A 24045-nucleotide genomic window follows, 5' to 3' on the forward strand; every position below is an offset into this window, starting at 1 on the left:
CCTCTCCAATATTGTTATTGCTCTGATATTGTACACTCCCGTAGATTTTTACCTATTTTACCTATTACCTAGATTTTTAACGCCCGCCTCGTTTCCAAGGTATTGTTTTGTGCGCACTTTAGCAAATTCAGGAAGTGCATGTCTATCAGTACGACTACCTCGAAGGTTTCCTTTGCACAGTCTAGTCATGCTTTTTTTTTCTTTTGCACCGCTGTTCTCCACATTCAATCACTCACAATATTAATCGTACCGTGCTCGCAGGCATTGATCACGAATCCGAGCAATATGAACGATGGGATTTTCATGTAAATAAAGAAATCTTTCATTCGTGCAATGGTAGGAATACTTTCATTCGTGAAAGATGGAATGTTTCATTCAACCGTCATAAAAATATTCTTACCATTTCACTCATAAACATAAAACATTTGTTATTGGTATTATAATAAGCTTCAGATAATGTTCATCATAGAACGTACCGTATTTGATGAGCTACAGTCTCCCAGTGGTCGTCCAGGCAATGGTCGCACGCCAGCCGGATCACAGCCGCACTCCTGACAATCAGGGAAACCGTAAAAGCCAGGCTTGCAACGGTTACAAAATGTCCCAGAGAAGTTTTCTCGGCATTGACACTGGCCATCATTCGGATCACAATTATCCCCGAACGAGCCTTGTCTATTGCAAGCACACGGAAGGCATCTTGGGTAATCATAATATCCCACTGCACAACGCTGACATTTGAAACCAGCGTACTGCGGCTTACAACTACAACGACCACTTCCATCACATTCAGGACCCGTTGAACCGGTGCCAAAGCACTGACAAGCTGGAGTGATGAATAAGACAGTGTAGATATTAGGGGCTGTTTACATCAGGGACTGATTGTAGAACGAATGCATGATTTGCTGCATGAAGAACGAGTTTCATTTTATCATTCTACTGTACATTAATCAGAGTAATGAATATTACCTTGGCAATTTGGATAACCGTAATATCCTATGGCACAAACATCACATCGAGTTCCATTATACCCAGGTTTACAAATGCAAGCACTAGAATCTTTGTGGCACACTTCATCAGTCACACCATTAACATCACATGAACAAGCTAATAAAAATCACAGTACACAATTATTTTTACCCTATTCTTAGGTTCAGAGCTTGAGCAGGTTCTTGTCAGGGTCGCTAGAAGCTATTCGTCACATGCCAGACTGATTCTTTTTACGCTGCTGTTCCTATATTAAAGGACTGGCGGAGCCAGTCAAGGTCTTAAGAGGACGCCCCTGGTCTAAGACAACGCCCTGTCCTGAATATATTGTGAAAAACGTTTGAAAAGAATGCATAATATGTCCTATCAACAGAGATTCCTTCTTCCCTCGTGGTTATCATTTAGCAAGAAATTTCCTTCAATTTGGAAGCCCAGGAGATGCGTCTTACCTCGACATCTGGGGTATTCATAGTAGCCATCAGCGCACTGATCGCATCTTCGGCCTTTGAAGTTTGGTAAACAGGGACACTGGCCATTACCAACCGCACATACGTCGGTATAAGATCCACGTTCATCACAGTCGCATTCTGAAATGTAGAGTTTAACGCGGTTTTCCACTAGGCAAAATTTTTCGATCGAAGGAAATTTTTGGCTCGATTTTCTTTTCAATTGTGACCAGTGAATGAATCCGCTAGGTCGGATAAAAGAATATCAGACTAAAAATTTCGTTCGATCGAAAAATTCCGCCTAGTGGAAAACCGGCTTTAAAACATCCGCATTTAGTCACTCCTACATCAAACTGCTTCTCTAAAATCTATGTTTTTTTAACATCTCTGCTACTTCTGTTGAGCGGGCATCCATGGAGAGGGGGCTTTTCCCATGGGCACAGTTTGAACTAATTTTCGTTTATTTGAACAAAAGCGACGACGACCAGCCGACAATTTAGAGAAGAAAGGTAAAAAACAAATTCCGAATAGACCAGACATCTTGAGAAACAATATATGATTCAAACAAGACATCTATTTATTTTAAAGTCATGTTCTTACTAAATTCATCTATTGTAAAACATCAACCTTCCTTCAAAATCCTGGGGCTCCTGCAAATTACCCCCCTTGTCCGTCTACCCAACTCTTGGCTCGATATAGCTTCGGTTGGCCTGTTTAAGCAGTTGTTTTATGGGACATCTACTTGCAGTCTTATGAGCTGCTCACAAACAACTTACCAACACATTGTGGGAAGTTGTAGAATCCTCGTGCACACCGATCACATTTTGGCCCGGAGTAGTTGTCTTTGCAAGGACACTGGTCACCATTTGCCTCGCATTGTCCATCTTTTGTGCCAGCAGCATTACATTGGCAAGCTGCGGAAATAAAGAAATGAACGTGATTTTTGATACACCATAGTCAAAGTTACATTAGGAATAAACAGCGGTGAAAGTGAAACATATTCCACTCTTTTTTAGGTTGTAAAAACCTTCGTCGTTTTGTCGCATTGATCTTTTTATCTATTTGCACGTGAAAGGGAGAGTTTCTTAACTCTAAAATAGATCGATAATGAAACTACATCGTATTTATAATAATAGAAAAGGGTGCAATGTTTTAAGCCCGGTAACTTACGTTTGCAATCCGGAAAGTCATAATAACCAGCACTACATCGATCGCATTTCTTCCCAGTATAGTTTGGTTTACATTTACACTGTCCATCGCCATTTTGGCATTCGCCGGTTGAGAACTTTTCATCGCAGTTACAGGCTGAAAACAAACGAGAAAGAAGTTAATAAACTTGTTTCCAGTCTCCAGTATTATTGAAGTACTCGCAACTACTTACGGACACAAGCATTCTTGCTTGTCATAGGCACGCCGGTTGGATTATAAAACTTGTGTTTACAAAATTGGCAGTTATTTCCAAAGGTGTTGTCCTGGCAATCAATACAAACTCCACCGCCACGATATTCGCCATCAAGGTTTATGCTTCTGTTGGCGGCTTCTACCAATTCGTTGTATTCACATTTGCTCGAATGTCCGAAGCAGTTACAAGCTTAAAAAATACGTTGAAATGTTAAACGAGTAAAGTTGTCCTGCAGTATTCGCATATTATAGAAGAATGAGGTCAAATGAAGCCAAGGCTTTTGTTAAAAAATGTACTTTGCGAAGTGTTAACTCGATACTTTTTTACCGTAGCCTTGGCCTCATTTTATCAACTTCTTCTACACATTGAAATATAATTAATAATTGTAAGAAAAGTCGGGCTCCTCGCCACTGCTAGAACTCAGTTCAGTTCAGAACTTCGACAACCGACGAAATCGACAAATTGCGAACAGTTCAACATCTTTAGTTTGACATAAAGCCCGTGTCAAATTTGGGTCAAGGGTACATCATCTCAAAACGCAAAGAAACTACATTGGCTTCAAGCAAATATAGACATGTTAATCACCAGATATTGTTCCAGTCATATTAGAGACCATTCTGTGCACCTTCCAATCTGCAGTATGCGGTGCCCTGGGGACAATACGCATGCGCTGACAGGACAACAAAATATCGCTCAAGACATTTGCATCATACACACTTACCTTCGCACCCTTCTCCACCGTCAAAACCTGATTTCCATTTATACTGATTGAACCCGGGGCAGCATTCTGAGCAAGAGGGACCACAGGTATTCTTCTGACATACACAAGAGGTGCGTTCCTCGCTGGGACCATGGACACATCTATCTGAGTAACCATTACAGACGCACATACCACCAATTGTAATATCTTTGATTGAATAGAAATACTAGAATAATATAAAACATAAAATGATTATCACCACAAGAATTAGATGCATTGATTAATGGGTCATTACCCTATTTCCCCTATTAAACTAAATTAAAAGCTAGGAATTTTCACCTGTACAGCTGGAAAGAACATAATAAGTAGATTGGTTTTAATAAATAATTACTTTCATTTCAATTTTTTTGGCGAAATATTGTAAAGTTACTTACCCTTCGTGTCACGGTTGGGTCACCTTTGGCTAGAGGCAAATATTCTCCATAGAGTGTCTTGGCTCGAAGAAGACGCAATCTTACGTTTGTAGCTTGCATCCAATCCTAATGAAATGAAACTGATGCATCAAACTAAATTTCCATTGTCTACAATCAAGTAAATGTCACAAAATAGCTCCCACCAACTACGAAAGAACCAGGGCCGTAGTTAAAAGCTTTATTGGGGGGAGGGTATATCCATACATTATGCCCAGCTGATTACTTTTGTACGCTATTAATTTGTTCCTATGATATGTAAACATGAATATATGAATATCCGGGGGGGGGATTTAACGGTTTCAAGCTACGGCCCTGGCAAGTACCTGTAACTAATATAGTGGAATCAATTGTGGTAGAGGATACAGAGGTGTCTTCAGAAGAATATTTTCTTTCAGTGATGCTAAACCAAAAACTATTTATACATACTACCCACACCTTAGTGTAATGTCAAGTTTACCTGCAATTTTTGGGTGACTTGATTTCTCAATGCACTTGGTCTTCCATTCACGAGTGAAATGTACATCTCGCCATTTTCAAAAGGTGGTATTTGGGAATATTTCGTTGTGCACATGACTTGATCATCTTCCACAAGTGGCAAACGAGTGTTGATTTTGAACAAGTCGAGACACTCGAAACGTGATGGTGCAAAATAATACCAAGCTTTGTACGTCTGGCCGAAATCTGTTGATCTTTCCAAAACCCATGTTCCTGGTCTGGGAGAGTTGGCTGTTTTGATAACAATATAAACAACATGGAAGACCTAGGGACAAAATTATCGTTAATTATAATAGTTAAAAATATATAACCAGGGAGCAGCATGGCTGCTTGATGCTAAGTTTAAAATATAATTATAGGATTTTATTTGATTTCGTCATATCTTCTCAAAGGGATGAATGGACGATTTGCGCATTAGACTTATTTTTGATCGAAGTAACAAGAAGAAAATAAATGATCATAGTGAGAAAGATCTTACTTAAATTAGTGCAAATGCAATGTTTGGCAGCGGAATTTTCTAAGATACGGAAAATACAGCAATGCGAAGTTATCAAATTTTGTATACTTTTGTATTACGTGCAGAAATGTCTATCTAAATTAGTTACACACTTCCGGCCGTAATACAAAATTTGATCACTTCGCATTGCTATATTTTCCGAAATTTACAACAATTCGTAGACAAACTTGGCAGTTTTAATAAGTTCTTTCAGAAAATGTCCTTTTATCGCCGGGGTAAGAAATTAATCTAAAGCGCAAGTCGTCCATGGCATGGACATGGGGTTCAAAAGGATTTGATTTGACAGGAATCAAAACTAGATGACCATAAAATCATCGAAAGTTATCAAGAAACTATAAATCATGGCCGAAGTTAAAGTGGATTTACAGCAGCTAAAATTGACGACCTTAGACAGGTTTCAATTTTTTTATCATAAACTCATATTCACTTTTCACTGACTCATTCGATAGTCCAAACACAAAAAAGAATAAAATCTACATAACTACTTTTAATTCAGATTAGAGATTTTACGACAGTTAAGTTCTATTTTCCATTCGAAACTGTAAAGAATGAACGAAAGAATAACGCTTTAAATTTCGGCCTTCCATTTCCCTCCCCGGTTATATTGGTTGGCAGATTGAACGAAAAATATCTTCAAGTAAAATTGAGCCTTCGAGGTCAGGCACAATTTTTAGCCATAGCGGCATTGTATATGCACTCGTATACACCATCACGTTTTTGTGAACACATCACACATGCAGATGCAGTTGTTGAAAATTGCATTGATTATATAATTATTCCCCACACTTCAAGAAATATACTCAAAATGCTTAAGGGGACTAATACAGTGTTTTAACAATGCGTCATTTCAGCTTGATTTTTGTTACAAATAATTCAAACGAAAAAATTTCAACCGTGATCACTGATAGCAAAAACTTTGACATTTTAATTCGGCCTTAAGGCTATTGTCTCCAATGGTAACTGTCGTTATAGTTGATAGGTAAAAACCTCAATTCTAAATATTGGCAATGCTATTACAACGTACTAAGCTTGGCAGGGTTTTTTAACTATATTTGTAGAGCGCAGAACAACCTCCATAAACGAGAATGACGCGCTTTCCTATAAAAGGTTTAGCAATTTATGGGTTTGCCCCATTTGGCGCACCCAGCCAGGTTGGGATGTTTTCTTTAGGAAGCAAGTATCATACATATATTTAGCACCGACATTCCATTGTGACCCCACCAGAATAAGGCAAAACCGCCTCTACAAAGCCACCTACAATACTCGCATTGTTTGATCAAATCTCCAAGTGCTATAACCAAAACACTAGCTGTGACAATTGTAAAATTTCAATGCTAATGATGCATTGTGAAAAAAACACACATTTGTGAAACGATGAAATACAAGACACCATATATGACAGAATGTTGCCCCTCTTTGGCAACGTTCCTAAAATATTTCATACAGTTCAGATTTCAGCCGACAAAAAAGGGCAGATTTAAGAGTTGACGCGCTCTCAAGAATTTGTGCTTTCACACACCAGGTTCATACGTCGCGTATTGAATATATAAAAACTCTAACGCGGTTTAAAAAAACATATTTTCGAAGTCTTTCTTGTACCCAGCATATTTACAGTATTTCAACTGTAGGCGCTGTGTGTGCATTTGAGCAGTGAATAATATACAATTTTCCTTGTCTTTTATGCGTGGACACGCAAACCATCGCGCTAAGAGTTCAGCGAATTGTTAACATTAACATTGAAAACCGCAGATGAAACATGATTGACGTGATGGATTACATAACCCACCGCGAGTACAGTGTGACCGCCAACGCAGGTTTTTGTATCAGCATCCATGTATCAACGCGCGCAACAAAATATATTCGCGTAAAAGTAATTTGCGTTTAGGACGCAAGGGTGAAATAACACAGGATGTTGTTGTTTATGCCTATTTCGACGCTTAAGACGTTCTATTAAGACGCTCTCTCCTTAGAAAAATGATGCCGTATCCCGCGCTCAAAAAATTTAACCTAGATTCTTTTAGCGCAAATGGTAATAGCCTTGCGCGCATTACCCAAGCATCAGTTACACAGGTATTCGAAAAGAATTTGTATAAAACACTGAAAATGTAAAAAATGTAGTATGGTGTCATACATTTTGAGAATGCCCGAAATAAAACCTCATGCGCAGTAAACACAAATCTGTAGAAATGCCGGATCAACTTGACTTTAAATTATTGAACGCAGTTATTTGTGAGTGTATAAACCTAACCGATTTTCAACTTATCCAACATTTAAACACAACCGCGTTCAGCGCTTAGGTGAACAGCCCGTTTTATAACGAGCTTCGCACAGCGGCGCTATCAGAATAAACGGAATCACAATCGAGTATAATAAACAGCAACAACATACCTGACCCAAGTCAATCGTGATGTTAATTTCATTGTACTGCAAACCTCTGGACAATGGAGGACTCTGCCACCATTTCTCTGAGCCATCAATAGCGTACTGAATACGATGATCCCTTGCTCTCACGTTGGGATTACACGTACTGCATTCTAAACCGTCTATACCAAATTTCCCAGGAACCGTCGCCAGTTTACAGTATAATTCTTCTGTTGTGCCCGGTGGTAGATCATATCCACAAGTTGCGCTCGCTCTGATCGTCTTGTGCTGCGCAATGTTTATCGTATCTTGCCTTAGTTGCGCCACACTTGCTTGAAAGCACGCCAGAAGCGCGCAAAATGAAAGCGCAAATCTCATGTGCGCGAAACGCATTTTTGTCGAAAGCATGAACTTTGTAAACGCAAAGCTCATACACCCTTCTCTTTACAAGCGCTTGCTGATTTTGACAGCCCGGGTTGAATTTCGTTGTTGTCAAGTTAAAATGGGCGAGACTGACAATTCCGCTACGCATGACGTCCAGGTTTCTGATTGGTTCTTCGTCCCTAGCTACAAGATATCAGGTTTCGAGGCATCAACGAAGTCGCGAATTTGGTCCGGATATGGGTATTTGAATTTGAATTTGAATTCATTAATAATCTGGGGCCGGTTGTATGAAAGCCGGATAGCGGGTGGATAGTGCTTTTTTCAATCGCTTCAAAATCACCCGTTATTTGCTACAACTTTGATTAAATCTTAGTATTCCTAAATCGAAGATCCTCTTTAATAATTGTCGCTTCCAAGCTGAAATTTTATCGCTTTTCGAGCATTTTTAGAAAGGTTGAAAAAATCACTATCCGGTGGATAGCGCTATCCGGCTTTGATACAACCGACCCCTAGATAGCAGCTTACAAGAGCTGAAGTATACAGAATTATTTACAATAAGAATAAAGTATACAGGGAATACCAAGAAAGTTTACAAGTTTTTGGGCGACGCACACCCATCGTTAGTGAATTATTTTGAGTGTGTAAATAGTTTGAGTCCAGCAAACGCAAAAAATGTGTAGAGTAAGTTACGTGAGTAAGAAAGTCAGGAACCGCGGTTTTTTCAAAGTCGTTTTGAAATAGGGTCGGGCACGGAAAAAGCGAATGAAGTGTGAATTGAAAGGGTTATGTTTCCTAATAGGCTATTCCTATTAACATGACACGTTGAGCCGACCACGGAAATGCAGATCCGAACACCGAAATTGTCACGTTTTAAAATTCGCATGATCTTAGTCGGCCTGCATGTAAAGACAGATGCATAATTCTTACGTTGCGTGGCAACAGCGAAAAATTTATTTGGAATAAAAAAAGACGCAATAATTTTTTAAGGTTACTCCTATGGATTCACGAAGGCTATAGGATAATTTCAAAATTGCAAAAAAAAAACATTTTCGAAGCCGAAAGCCCATTGCGAGATAAAGTTTTTGCCTGATCATGAACATTGGCCGGAATAGATGCTTTAAATATACCGAAATATTCTCACAGTACACTAACACACGGTATTAGTACACATGGAGTCGGTATCTACGCGAGATTGACGATAGCAATAGTCCTGTAATTTTCATGGTGATAAGTAAATTAGCTTGTAACTAGACCACGTAAGTATACTCACGTCAGTTACGTGGTGTAACTACAAGCTGATTTACTTGTAGAAATTGAGTTTTAAAAGAATGAATCGACCATTATAGGTAGATATTTACTGTACACATGAACATTACAGTGAAACAAGATCAGTTATCCAAGAACAACGTAAATTACCAGCCTCGTACCCAGGCGCTTTAAGGAAAAAACATATAACGTTGCAAACCACCCAAACACCCCCGCGCGCTCACTTTTTTCCAGCTGACCTCTATACAATAGCTGAATGCAACGCTACATATTTCACTACTAAAGCGCCTGCGTACGAGGCTGGTCAATTACATATCAACAACAAAGGCAATGGATCACGCTTCGACAATATGTTGATATGAACCAGTAAGGATAGTGCCGGGTTGAAAATTTGAACCAATCCATCAGGTGAGGTAAAACTAAATTATAATTCATTACCATAACGATTATGTTAATATAATACATGAACAACGAATGATATCCGAAAGTAAACAAATTTTAGGTTTGAACCATTATATCATACATTTCTTACAATGTTCAAGTCTTTTTTTCCAAAATGATGTTCTATTTCTTGGTTGGCGCAATGATTCCTTCAAGTTGGGTCTAAAACAGTAGAGTTAGTAAACGTAAAACACAACTCCTCACATTGGCATAGACATTTGATGCGGAAAATTTGGCCCAGGTTATACGTCGCATTTTGGTCGCGTCAAATGCAATTCAAACCATATATAATAAGCTTCATTATCGTCTCATTATAATGTTTGAATTGCATTGGACGCAATCAAAGTGTGACGTATATCCTACGCCATAACCCTGTTTTCCACTAGGCGGCATTTGTTCCTGCATTATAGTTCTGAATGAAAGCCTGCATATTTCCCCCAACTGGAAAACAGGCTACTATCAAATATAGCTTTCGAACGGCTGAACATGTCTATTTGTGGACAAAATGTATTTGTTGTGTACTCGTTGACTAGATCATAATTCATACCTTCAACTGCTGATTAGTCCGTTTCAGGAACTGAATTTCCTCAGCGTGTTTCTTTTCTTCAATGGTACGACGTTCAGCTTCGCGCTTTTCAATCGCATCGCACTTCGCTTTCAGCTCGTTCACTTGCCTTTCCAACTCTTTCTTGTCGTTGTCCAGCTCTTCAATCTAAGCATCACATAGAATTTTTTTGGTATAAAGCACCATCATTTCATAACCGGGCCAGGCGTATATACATGCATGCATAGGTGACTGTATGCAGCAAAAGGCCACTGAAAAAGATCTCATATATATGATTTCCCGCTTTGAAGTGAGTAATATTGAAACACGTTCATGTTTTAATAATTCCCATAAAACTTTATGAAAACCAGCTCTCATTTTCGTAGATCTAGAAACTCCCATCTAAACAAATTTTACGCAAAGTTGGGCGTTTTTAGAATCTTTTCTGTTCCATTTTTGTTGGCTATAGAAGTAATATTTGATCATTTGATAGCAATGCTTCTTTTGGTATAAATTTCGTAGAAAATTGAACTGATTTTCTAGAAAATCGAACTAAATCCTATGTTTTATTCGACTACTTTATACTGGTGATCTCAAATGGGCGAAATGAACTCGCACATATGAAGTAAAAATCTATCTCGGTTGAAACAACTTAGAGCGGAAGTCAGAGTTACACGGTTCTCCGCATCGGTTACGCTCATAACCGAATGTGAAAACCCCTGGGGCCAGTTGTTAAAAGCTAGGTTAGCGCTAACCTGGGTTAAAATTAAGCTAACCGGCTTTTCAACAACCGGCTCCTGATGTAAAAATGCCGCATGTTGGAATTTTTCAGAGCATAAACTTTAATTAATTTATATTTTGTATAGACCAATTGCGAAACTTAGTAACCGCGCCTTCGCATAACATGGAAGCGAGGCTTATTATGCAAAACACAATATTTGTATTTTTTGCCGTACAAAGCTATCCGCCGAGTTATATCCCGGTTTTCGCCTTTGGTTTACATATTTTTCGATACCTTTAAAGTTCGGTTTCATCGTTGTTATCATAGTTTTCCGGTGAGGGAGTTTTGCCTTTCATTTGAGGCGTTTTTGTGATGTTTTCATTCCGACACAAACTCAGGTAAAAATTCAGTTTTTTCCAAGCTATTTCGTTTCAAGTCTTGAAAATTTATTTCATTTTTCTTCCTCTTATTTGTGCAAAATTTGGCGATATATATTTGGTGCAAAATCTATGTTTTTGTGACAAGGATTATTGAAAAGTCACGGTCGAACAACCACCATGTTTACATTTCTCATTTAAAATTATTTTACACCAATTTTATCGATCGATAAGCTGTAATTTCACAGCAATTTTACAGCTCAGGAAAAAATTAGCAGAACTCTGTTGACAGAAACAATCGGAGATAAAATATACAACGGAGTTTTTTGGTTTATGTGTATATAGACTACAGTACATGTGATGTCATGCCGACTCAAAAGCAAAACAACCCTTCAACTTGGCACACATGCATGACATGGATAGTAAAATACTTATTACCAAGACATAATATCATTCCCTATTTTGAATTACCATTTAATATTTCTTTTCCCACAATATCATACTATAAAGGTAGCCACAATGCGAGCAGCAGAGTTAAGATATGCCTTTACATGATGGCAAAGCCGAAGGCGAAAAAAATATACAACCCCGAAGTTCGGAAGTGTTTTCCGTTTTATAATGCGATGGTGAACGGAATCCTTTCCTTTTAAAGTATTCCTGGTTAACCCTTATTTAAAACATCTATTGCATGGTAGTAGATAGAAAGAATAGTGTTTTGTAGTGACACAAAATATACAGAACGTCAGATGCGTTCGAATTCGACTTTTAAATAAAATTCGGCCTTCATGTCGGTATGCAAGCCATGCATCGTCTCTACTTTTTTAAAACGAAATAAACAAAAACATTTCAGATAGTTACTTTTTGCCATTTTCACAGTATTACTCTGGTATAAAGATAAAAAATATAGTGATATTTGTGAATAAATTTGAACCATTTCAGTCATTAGGTGTGAAATTATAAAATCTGACTGTCACTTTTCATTTAGTTTTCAACAATTTTTGTCACAAAAACATAGATTTTGCACCAAATATATATCGCCAAATTTTGCACAAATAAGAGGAAGAAAAATGAAATAAATCTTCAAGACTTGAGACGAAATAGTTTGGAAAAACTGAATTTTTACCTGAGTTTGTGTCGGTCTTTTCCATATTTCCCCGACGAAAGCAGCCAAAAAATTAATGAAAACATCACAAAAACGCCTCAAATGAAAGGCAAAACTCCCTCACCTTAAAACTATGATAACAACGATGAAACCGAGCTTTAAAGGTATCGAAAAATATGTAAACCAAAGGCGAAAACCGGGATATAACTCGGCGGATAGCTTTGTACGGCAAAAAATACAAATATTGTGTTTTGCATAATAAGCCTCGCTTCCATGTTATGCGAAGGCGCGGTTACTAAGTTTCGCAATTGGTCTATGCGGCCTGAATAGTGTTACTGTGTTAGATATTCAAACGGCCATCGTATTTCAAAAATACAAAAGTACAGAAGGTTAAAATGTAGACAAACAGTTTGTTTACATATGAAATTGACTTCCACTTTAATAGTCAGCTTAAACAAGTGACGTTTTTGACAACACGTATGCATGTTGACCGGAAGTAAAGTTTTTGTTTTTCACCAATCAAATCCTCGATTAAACTCACTAATTTCAGTTTAAATAATATATACTTTATTTCGGTTTCAAATTTATGTCAGAGGTATATAGTTCTTCTAACTCAACAAATTCACAAAATTTAAACCTGTTTGAGATTTGAATTCTTAACAAAACTGTATAATTGTAGTTTTTTGCTGTCGATTCACTCGTCACTTCGCCACTTACCTTCTGTTCCATATCAGCCTTCCCTTGTTCTGCCTGTAAAGCCTTTCGCATGCCAAAAGCAACACTGCAACACAATGAATTAACTATGTATAATACAATATAACCAAGGAGCAGCGTGGCAGCGTCTTCAAACAACTTAGCATCAAATTTGGTATAACAACTGCCTAAATAGACAAAACACTTCTCGACGTTTCGACCTGAGGGCTTTCGTCAGGCGTAATACATATTAATATACATTATAGTAGTAAAAGCAATTTGATTGCCTAATAGTTGACAGATAAATCGCGCAATCACGCAAAATTCAGTTATAGCAGATAACTGAGTTATCTGTAAGTGTAAGTCAGCCTGCGGTGGTTAACAAGCGGTATTCATTTAAATGTATTTATGTATTAATAATTGAAGTATTTTTGGATGTTGCTATTAAATAAGGTTTTTCATTCGTTAATACTATGTTTACTATTCTTTAAATGTAAAATAAAATAATTATTGAATTCGGTTTTCGTGATATGCAGAGTTATCAAGGTCTCGGTAAGCGTTATCAGCCCTGCCTTGATAACTCTGCATATCACAAAAACCTCATCCAATAATTGTTTAATGTATTTAATAGTGTTTTAACATATATGATATAGAACACACACGCGAACTGAAAGTGTATAAATGTGTTATATTGATCACTGCATGCAATGGCAAAATAATTTAAAGAAATAAGTTGCATTGTAAGAAACCATGCAGTGCAAGCTCAGAAATACAACATGCCTGAAATTTGAGTTTTTATTACATATAAAAATACTCATTAAAATGTTTTTCTTGTAAATTTTCTTCATGATTTATTAATAAACAAAATACTTAATGGTTTCCGTGTTTGGATGGCCTCATCCGGCCCGGCATCCGTGTTTCGCTTTTACAAATAGCAAAATCAAGGTAGTCTCTCAAGTTTCATTTCAAAAAGCGAATTAAATTTCCGTGTTTGGATGGCCTGATCTAAACACGGGCTTCGATTAATCAGAACACATGTTATATACATGTTATTTTACAATAGTGTTTGAATGGAGTAAAAATCACTGTGCAAGTTTGTTCAGGCAATGGGCCATTTAAATCTTTTTAACTTAATTTAAAACTATATATAGGAAAATATATATCGGGTTTTACAGCCGAAAAGGGCACCTCAAAATTAGCTATAATCTCGCTACGCTCGATCGCTCAAGCTCGCTCGGTCGCTCAAGCTCCCGTATGGGTTTAAAGAGTCGACTTGTAGCAAGTCTAGGGTCGACCCCCAGCGTCGCTAGCTGCAGGCCATATCACCCTAATCGGGAACCTGCGCACAGGTAAGTTGCTAGTTATATCACGTGTTGTATTCACTTTGGGCATATTTCGTTTCACCTTCGAACTTCGAAGCAGTAAAGTAGAATCAATAAAGCGATCAAAATGCTAGCAAGTGCTATCTTTATCTTTACACTCATTACACATACAACTAACTGCACACGCCGAGCAGAGTAAGCCTGCACTAAAGGATTTCAAGCAGTTTCGAAATGGGCTATTGTGTGTTTCTCCTGCTTTCAACATGCGACTATAGTTCGGTATATTGTTCATTTTTATTATTAAAAACATTTACGACACAAAATTTGCATAGCTGGGCTGGCTACGCCGCTGTGAACGACGCGATCATATAACGCCTAGTAGGCGTCTTGTTAATTTGAAAACAAACAGTATGTAACTGCAAGATTAAGACCTACCGAATCACGACTCACGAAGGGAGCGATTATATTCAGCAGCGAGAAGGGGCGTGGAGTTTAATTAAAAAGGTTCCAAACAAACAATGACCAAGACAGCGTTCACACGGTACCGGATGCGCTCGTCTCGACATCCTCGTTTGTCGTTATTAAGCAATCGTGATTAGTAAATGCTTATCAACTTGATAGATTTGGTCATACTTATTCAGCCATGTGTTGGACATTAAAAATTTCACTGTCTTTTATTAACTTCAAAATTCAAGCTGTTCCCATCGCAATCCGGTACCCAAATTAAATAAACGTACAGCTATTCAGTTCTGTTCAGCCAGATTAGCTATTCAGTTCAGCCACAATCCATGCATGCATCTGACACGTGGGCGACACAAGCTAGCTTGCCACTTGAGCTCTTGACGAAGTGCTGTCACTTTATGGACTTATGGCACTCTTTAAAAAGATTTAGTCCTATTTTTACCTTCAGCAACGGCCAACAAAACTGCAATCATGAATTTCGACGTTTTTAAACGAAAGTTACAAAATAGTCCCCCCCCCCTGTTGCCACGTCGTACCAAACAACCACTCTATTAATAAATACGGTCAAGAATCGTGCTGAGGTTTAACAATCGCGACACGAGTTTTTTATGAGCGTTTTCATGTTTAATAAGTGCTATGCAAATTCAGCAACATTTGAATGGCAGTGATCTCACGACATCTCATAACATTTATCCTCCAAAGCAATGTCCACAGTGTTTCGTGTTTGTTCTTTATAATCTTCCTATTTCTTTGTTTCTATTGCCATATACATTCTGGCAAAACTATAAACAGGTCAATGTGCAGATCCTTGGACATTAGTCAACAAAAGGATATCGTTTGACCTTTCGTCAGGGGTGACAAAACATCGGCGATTGTACATGGTCATTGCTCAAAATATCCAGTTATTCCGGCTTTTTTTTTGCAATCGTGTCACTACAGAGATCTGTCAACATGTTGGAAGAAATTATAGCCATGTTTCTGTCAATGTTCTCGCTGATTTTACACGAAACCCCGCGTGTCTCCTTCCGAGAAGAGGTTGATCAGGAAGCTAGCTCTAACGAGAGCAGGCCCTCGGAGGAACATCAATGGCCGCCATATATCAACAAAGAGTACGAAAACCCAGATAACAACAACGAATGGAATTCGACGCCCTTTGAAATCGTTAACCAAAGTTCAGCACCCTATCGCAGGCTTAGTGACCTCACATCAGGTCGTTTCGGTTATTTGGAGTCCATTTCCAAAAGCCTAACGACAAGTCTAAGTATGACAATTGCTATCGTGGCGCCAACCGCCCTCACGATGGCATATTTATATCTGGATTTGAAGACCACCGATAACTGCAGAGAATGGCAACATCACAACCACACTGTGCCGTCGGCTGTTAAAAGACTTCGGGTAATTGGGGACAGCCTTGAAGCAATGGTAACGAACCTATGGTTCCCATCAACAACTGCGGTGCTATTCGGTTGGAAGGCTTTCAAAACGAAATACTTCTCAACTTTTTATGTGTCTGTGATCTTTGGACTAATGGTAATAATCTATTACCTATTATTACTAGTATTTGGGGTATACGACACGCACATCTATTACAGATATCCTACAAATGTTCTTTTCCTGACGGGGATAATCGTTTCTGGCATGGTTTTATGGCACAATATTCGATACCGCGGGCAGACTGTGTCCTATTCTAATTTTCATATATTTGTGCTAGTATCGATGGAATTTCTTGTCTGTTCTTTGCTGTCGTTCGTTTACAGATACGCCATAGTTCCCTTTTTCAATAGAACTAAGAAAGCCGAATACAAGTTCATGATCGCGGCTATGGCACCTGCGTTGACCATCATTCCTGCTGCAATCTGCAGACACATTGCGCTGAGACGAAGTTCCGAGGTTGTACATCCCAGCCGGAGTTTTGTACTAGCGTACTTTGTCCGGGGCGGCGTGATTTACCTATACCGAACGATGCAAGCGGACTTTACTGACATTTGGCTGTTCGTCGGTCTTTCGTTGTTCGCGAGCGTTTTGAACTTTTTGAAGAAAGCGAGCCATCGTATAAGATTCAAAATGTGGAGATGCATTATCGCGCGGTTGCAGCGAACGATTTGTTGCAAAAGACTTAACGAAATGCCGTGCAATACACCGCACAATAGGCGATTAAGGGCGGATTTAGAAATTCAAGATATGCTTTTCGAGTACAGCACGTTGGTTCTGAGCCAAGGATACTTCGTACTGTATTTTGTTGAAAGTTTTGAGTTGTCCGTTTCGCTCATTTTTTACGAGGCTTTGAGAAACACTGCTATTGGCATCGCTATTGACTTCTTTTTCAACGTGCTGTCCATTTTTGTGCAAATCCATTATTACAATATTCCAATTGGCCGAGTGTGGACGAAGTACTGGAAACGACATTTGCTGGCTAACCTCATCCTCGTCATGGTGATTGTGTCCTACTTTAGCCCAGTCCTCTTGTCCGTCTTTCACGCGCGCGTTGTGGCAACTGGTGCGAGACAGGGAACTTACGTAGTAAAAAACTGTACTCTATTTTGAACTGGAACACTGGCCATAAAGACGAAGGTTTAAACCAGTGCAGTAAATTAATCAGTACCGTTAGAAAGAGCATTTCGAAGTTTTAGGTTTGGTTGCAAGATTTGGTTGCAAATACCCAGCAAAATACAAAAAATACAATCCGCAGAAATAGATCTTACGTATTACAATATTCTAGATCTTATATCTCTCATATAGCTAAATAGATCTCACATATTACGTTTTTACAAGCCGGATAGACGCAGCTTTTTAAAGTGTTGTGATTGATTGTGTAACAGGGCAATTTTCAGCAACTTAATTTGATTGGTTGTTGGGGGAAAGCGGGCCAAACACGTTGCAGCCATCATGGAAGCAAATTTTGAGTGATGTGATTTCCCAGAAAATTCCAGTTTTGTTAGAAAAAATCCACTTCAGGTAATAAATATAGGCAAATATTCATATGTTCACGATCAGCATTATTAGTTTTTGAGATTGATTGTTTTTACGGTCTGCTAACACGAATATATGAATATTTTTCCCCTCCCCCGCTTAAATGATCTTCCGCAGCGCATATGTCGGTAAAACACAAAGTTGAATAACGGTTTGGCGTTTGTCGTAAAAGTCAATATTAAGGTCTCTAATCTTCAACACCGCCTTACCTGCTTTCATAAAGGGTTTGATAAGCTGCAATTGTCATTCGTATTTCATCTCGTACTCTGTAACGTAAAAAGATAGAATGAAGAGGGATGGATTCAGTGTGGTTTTGTAGCGGAAGGAGAGAGGTACAGGCCTACCGCAGTCCGTATAAAGCCCGTTTTCCACTAGGCGAATTTATATATTCGTGCGACGCGAAGCGATATCTAAATTCCGGCGATGTAATTGGTTTGCGAAAAAATTCGCCGCGAAAAAGTAGAATCGGTTCCTACTTTTTATCTGTTCGCGCGAATAAATTGGCCTAGTGAAAAACAGGCTTAAGGTGGCTCGATACAGTTTCTCGAATTTTTTTTGGGCTCATTTTAAACAGAGATATTAAGCACCTAAATATTTCACTATAAGGCTGAAAGTTAACATACTTTGCAGGAAACATATATAGAGCGGAAAAATTCTCAGAACCTTTGCCGGGCACCCGTTACCATGGAAACAGAGACGTTTCAAAATGGCCGCCAAACAAGGTTTTATCTTGGTTATATCACAAACGAGTTCGGTGACCCCCAATTTTTTTTTCATTAAACGTTTATGCTATAGATTATTTATCTATGAAAAAGTTTTAAAAAAATTTTAACATGGGGGAATTTTTTAATAAGCTAAAATAACGTTTTTGTAAATAGAAAAAATTCCCCATGTTAGAATTTTTTAAAAACTTTTTTATAGATAAAGCATTTATGGCGTAAACGTTTAATGAAAAAAAAATTGGGGGTCACCGAACTCGTTTGTGATATAAACACGATTAAACCCTGTTTGGCGGCCATTTTGAAACGTCTCTGTTGCCATGGTAACGGGTGCCAGGCAAAAGTTCTGAGAATATTTTCGCTCTAGATATGTCTCCTGCAATGTGTATTAACTTTTAGCCTTATAGTGAAATATTTAGGTGCTTAATATCCCTGTTTAAAAAGTGCATCTAAAAATTTTGAAAAATTGTATCGAGCCACCTTAAAATAGGGTGGAAACACCAGCAGCTATAGCCCTTGGACCTTAGTCTAAGGGGTGTGTGCAAAATTTAATTACCTTAGGAGAAGTAATCCTCGCTCAGCGCAGTTAATTGTGACCTGACGAATTAGTTCATCTAAACAAACAAAAAACTATCAAATAAATATATATATATATATATATATATATATATATTAATATATATATAATATATATATATATATATATATATATATATTTATATATAGTGGATCTAGGAAAGGTTGTCCGAAAATATATACATATATACAAATAGTTGTGACATGTGACCACATATTTCCATCACGTGTCATATCTAATTACGCATGCAAACGCTGCAAAATTGCTTCAAGGTTATTGCTTAGTTGGGATATTTTTGTTGTAAAATGCCTAAGCCGTATTCAGACGATATAAGATGGGGGATTGTGTGGCAGAAATTATTTTATAACAGGTCTTCAACCAGAGTTGCTGTCGATTTGTTTGTTTCGCAAAGGACAGTAGATCGCGTTTTCAACCTGTTTATTAATACTGGTAACGTTACGTCGCCCCATAAGTTTGGCAGGCCTCTTTGTAGCACAACACTACCAGCATGAAGAACTGGCAATATGTGAAATAATTCTCAGACATCCAGAGCTATACCTTAGGGAAATCGCCGATCAATTAGAAAACGCTGACATTCGGTGATAAACGGGCTCTGAGATAAAATAAATGAACGTATATTTTACTAATAGCCTGTTGTCACATTGTTTAGGCGTTGCCAGCTATGGATTTAACGAAGTCACATGTCACAACTATTTGTATATATGTATATATTTTCGGACAACCTTTCCTAGATCCACTATATATATATATATATATATATATATATATATATATATATATATTTTATAATATATTATTTAGTGTCAGACTGTCCAGAATTTTTCAGCCGGATGGGGCAGTGATGTTCCTTGGCAGGGAACACTGTAGCGCCGACAACGCGAACCGCTTTGCCCTTGGGAATAATTTTTATAAACATGACATTGCATACAACTTCTAAAAATTGTAAGTTGAACTTTTTCTATGGGGTCAGCTGACCCCCCCCCCCTTCCCCCACTGCTGTGTTCGGCCTTGTTTGTTGTTTCAACTTTTCTTCCTTTAACCATGGAAACCATGTATACATTCCCGGTATTCATATCCCACTAGTTTAAAATCCACTGTGTCATTTTTTAAGATAGATGTTTATTATGACCCAAAAAGAAACCCAAAGGAATTTTCTACAAACATATCCTCACTGACTATGACCTGATTGATGTTACTGTCAGAAACTCATATGGGGCTTCCAAATGGTACAAGGTTTACATTAAATAATTTTAACTTGAATGGAAATTAATTATGGCACAGCGTCACATGCACTTGAACTAGTTGCTCGGACTCCTGGCACAATCAAGACACTAATGTACATTACAGTACATGTTCTAATATATAGTGCAGTGCTTGATTAAAGCTCACCAAAGCATTGAGAGTACAGTTCTCTTCTCACAGGACAAATACCAGTCTCCCTTGCTTGTCTTTGCTGAAGGCGCATGTCCAATTGTTCCTGAAGTTTAAAATATCAAATATTTTAAGCACAGCCAACTTGACGCAGGGCCAGTGTAGATGCTGTGCCTTTTATGAGGCAAAGCTAATGCCAATGATCTTTAAGTTATTTGTTCAAAGTCATTTACATTGAGTACAGCTCATGAGATTAAGCATGATGCATGCCCATGCAGCTGCATTCATGCACTTTTGTACCAATCTACAAGACTATTTCGCATATGCTATACAGAGATAAACAAAAGGTGTGCATAACCCCCACTGAAAATTCAACCACTCAGTCCTGGTAGGCAATTAAAAGTCCCAAATCTTGAATGCTACGACATTGAATACCATCCAGTTTAAAAAAATAATATCTCCATACTCCAGAGTGACCCCAATTACTTTGTACCCTTCTCTAGTTCAACCAACCATATTCTATGTCTTTGTGGTAGTCCATTGATTTTATTCATAAATCAATAACCATGCACAATTTATTGAGTTTCTAACTAACAGCGTAACTAGAATGATAATCAGGGTGTGTTCACTCCTATGTTCAGTTCTGCCCAAAGGATTTCTATTGTAAACTATAATGCACTTCAAAGAAATTTGATGGGCAGAACTGCATAAATACAAACACCCCCCCCCAATGCAATTATCATGCTAGGTTCCTGTTTCTAACCTGTAAATTCACAACATCAAGTCTTGTTGCAGGTGTGCTTGATACTTGTTGAACCCACAGCTGGCCATTTTCTGTCCATTCTCTAATGAAAATTGTGTTATCAAACTATTTAAAATTTGCTGTTATACTAAAAGACAACTTGGTACTATGTTAAGGCTATAATGTTAATGGCAGAAAAATATAGAAATATTGATTTTCATTTTTATATATCAGGTTTTTTTCTATACAATAATATCTTAATTACTGCAGTTTACTGGTACTATAAGAATAGATGGGCCATTAAATACTGCAGAGCTGCAATTATGATGTTGGTACCATAAAATAGACCATATACCTTGGTGGTAAAATGGAATTGAGGATCTCCTCTGTTTGCTGATTCTTGCTTTGAACATCATTAGCTGTTATTTTTGTTGTCTTGGGAGGAGGTGGTATAGGACTGCTTCCATTCACATCTTGTTTCTGGCTAACTTTCAATGGCCGGGACTAAATAATGATAACAACTATTGCCTGATGGAAGTCTATGGAGGTCAGGGGCCGGTTGTATAAAACTCCTTAATTACATTTTGCATTGCTGAATCCCAGTTAATTCAGAAATACATGACTCTGATTGGCCAATTCTGTCCTTAGATGTAGACAGTTAACTAGTATTTTATACAACTAGCCTCAGGTATATATGTATAGTTGTAAACAAATGGTTTGTTTACATTTTGAACTTCTATATAATTTTTACTGTGTGAAATATGATATGCTGTCTAGATATCTATTCAGGTTTTCTGTGCTTCAAAAATAAACATGAACTAGACTTTACGCTAAATTTAGGTAAATTTAATATCAAAGAGCCCTTGCATTAATTGTTACATTAGCATGACTAATGACCTGACTTTCACTTTAAATTTTATCAGCTAATTAAAGGTTGGTGTCCCACAAAGTAAATCATTCCTTTTCCCATTTCTTTCCACATGGCCTTTTTCACATGGCCTTTCCATGAACTTTATCAAAGGGCAAAATTATTGACATTGGCAACAGGCTGCTTAAAAATACTGAAAGATGGAGGTATATTTCAGTCATTCATCCTAACTTGATCATGACCTATTCTGCCTAGTGAAGATTTTGATACTTCCAAAGAACACAAACATGTCATAGATCAAATTGATTTACTAAATGTGAGGATGTAACCACAAAATAGACTACACATAATGCTGATGATATTGAAGTCACAATCGTAGGTCTCAGACTCGCAGTGGAAATAGCAGAAGGTAAACTCAACATTAAAAAATCGTGAATAACTAACTCCATGCAGCCATCATGCCTTATGACATCTATACTTTGAAAACAACACAGAATTTACGGTATAAGTTCTGTAAAATTATCCTTAGGCAAAGTTTCTTTAAAGGCAATTCAATCGCCGTTTTAAACTATTTCAAATCGTTAATACAATTTCTCTCCCATTTATAGGGCCTACACATCGTAGAAATCGTTGTAAAACATGCTAAATAAAACACGCTTGACATATATTTAGTCATTTGCACCATGAACGGACGAGAAATTAAGCACCTTACTGCTACTTTTCTGCCAAAATTTTATGTTTCGACGATCAGAATATGAAAGTTTGAAACTTACCCGCGGTGATTTTTTATCAGTATTTCTGCTCACTAACGCCGGGTTATCGTATTTGACAAGCGATGCGTTTGGAGGAATCATTTTGGCGAGAATAAAACTTTTTAAAACGCTCTAAACGCACAACTCTCAAAATCTGTTTCTCTTTGGCAACAACTAGCCACCTGTTGCCATAGCGACATGCCGACAACGTTTGGCGCAAAATAACATACGTCAGAAGAAGAACCGTGGAGTTTCGGGGAGTTTGATACCTTTCATTTGCAGATTTTCGGAAAATATTTTAATTTAAAGGGTTTGGGAGGCCTTCCAAATTGAATATTTTCTATGAGTATGTTAACTGTGTTGGCAAAATTGGCAAAACCGTGGTGATGGCTTCCACAAATAGCTATTTTCTTTTAGACATCAAAGTTTTTGTCTGGGGTTTCCTTCCGTTCAACTAGAAACCTTTTTAGTTTTGGTCGAGTCGAATTTCTTTCAAAATACAAGTTTCTAAGAGGCTCTTACTCGAGCTGTCAATCACATCAGCTATAAACAGTTAACGGATATACGGGGCATTGCATATGAGAAACTAAGGGAGGAGTTTGAAGATTGAGTCTACGGAGAGCACAAAATTAATTTCAAACTGATAGCTGATTATAGATACATGCAGACACTAGGCCAAGTTTAGGCATGCACCGTACCAGTAAACAGTATAATTGTGTGAAAACGGGAGCAATAGAGAGGTTAATTAAGATACCCAGGTTTCGGTATGCAGGTACGGGTAGCCATAATTTGTTCATTGGAAACTCTTGTTGTTTGCACGTTTTATGATAAAAATCATGCTTACCTCAAGAGGCTAAAGTCTACTGAAAAAGAATTGTGGAGTTGATCTTCAAAAAAATTGAGAAACACTGATGGATATTCATTGAACAAAATAAGGCTATCCGTACCCGTGCACCGGAATCCGGGTATCTTAACCTCTGACCTCTCTATTAACTGACGGGTCACTACTTTTCTCCACTGCAAGCGGATGGTGGGTTCGGAGAAAGCCCGCACGGCCCAAAAAGCCAGTTAATTCTGCCGGTAAGTTCATCAAACTGGCTATCTACCATTCTCAACTGAGCGGTTCATCAGCAACGGTTATATGCAAGAGAGGACAACGCGCCAGGGTTACCGAAGATCCTGCAGCATCGGAGATTGGTATTTGGGTGGCAAAAGGCTACGAAAGACGAGATACCAAAGTTTTGGTGTTTAGAAATCACAAACAAAAATTAGCTGTTTTTGGATTTCGTGAGACAACCACCAGAAACGATTGGCTAAAAAATTTAAACGTATTCC

The 24045-nt window shown here is 38.0% G+C and overlaps 2 protein-coding genes across 3 annotated transcripts in view; both read right to left on the reverse strand.

The window, feature by feature from the left end:
- Positions 1 to 7840, reverse strand: part of LOC114535007 (laminin subunit alpha-like) — a gene marked incomplete at its 3' end in the record, with an annotated part of 35143 nt that extends 27303 nt beyond the window's left edge. Inside the window, exons 1-10 of the mRNA XM_028556385.1 lie at positions 7406 to 7840; positions 4463 to 4765; positions 3967 to 4071; positions 3554 to 3758; positions 2812 to 3021; positions 2601 to 2735; positions 2207 to 2344; positions 1434 to 1571; positions 967 to 1104; positions 477 to 823 (exon numbers count right to left, since the gene is read on the reverse strand). Of these exons, the coding sequence (XP_028412186.1) occupies positions 477 to 823; positions 967 to 1104; positions 1434 to 1571; positions 2207 to 2344; positions 2601 to 2735; positions 2812 to 3021; positions 3554 to 3758; positions 3967 to 4071; positions 4463 to 4765; positions 7406 to 7810 (2124 nt within the window). The remainder of the gene's footprint in view (positions 1 to 476; positions 824 to 966; positions 1105 to 1433; positions 1572 to 2206; positions 2345 to 2600; positions 2736 to 2811; positions 3022 to 3553; positions 3759 to 3966; positions 4072 to 4462; positions 4766 to 7405) is intronic.
- A 1589-nt stretch (positions 7841 to 9429) lies between these two features.
- On the reverse strand, positions 9430 to 22913 carry LOC114535008 (33 kDa inner dynein arm light chain, axonemal-like). 2 transcript variants are annotated; one of them, XM_028556388.1, is made up of 10 exons: positions 22732 to 22913; positions 21446 to 21594; positions 21112 to 21193; positions 20367 to 20454; positions 18936 to 18993; positions 17870 to 17926; positions 12931 to 12994; positions 10017 to 10181; positions 9561 to 9631; positions 9430 to 9447 (listed from the first exon to the last, which is right to left on the reverse strand). In XM_028556388.1, the coding sequence occupies exons 1-9, from the start codon at positions 22810 to 22812 to the stop codon at positions 9593 to 9595; spliced, it is 783 nt and encodes a 260-aa protein (XP_028412189.1). In that variant the 5' UTR covers positions 22813 to 22913; the 3' UTR covers positions 9430 to 9447; positions 9561 to 9592. The 2 variants fall into 2 exon arrangements, with proteins under 2 accessions (XP_028412189.1, XP_028412188.1); XM_028556387.1 differs by lacking the exon at positions 9430 to 9447 and having other exon boundaries at positions 9471 to 9631.
- Between the last annotated feature and the right edge of the window lie 1132 nt (positions 22914 to 24045).

Source organism: Dendronephthya gigantea, unplaced genomic scaffold (assembly GCF_004324835.1).
Source record: "Dendronephthya gigantea isolate DGI-Jeju-01 unplaced genomic scaffold, DenGig_1.0 000109F, whole genome shotgun sequence".
Classification (NCBI taxonomy): domain Eukaryota; kingdom Metazoa; phylum Cnidaria; class Anthozoa; order Malacalcyonacea; family Nephtheidae; genus Dendronephthya; species Dendronephthya gigantea.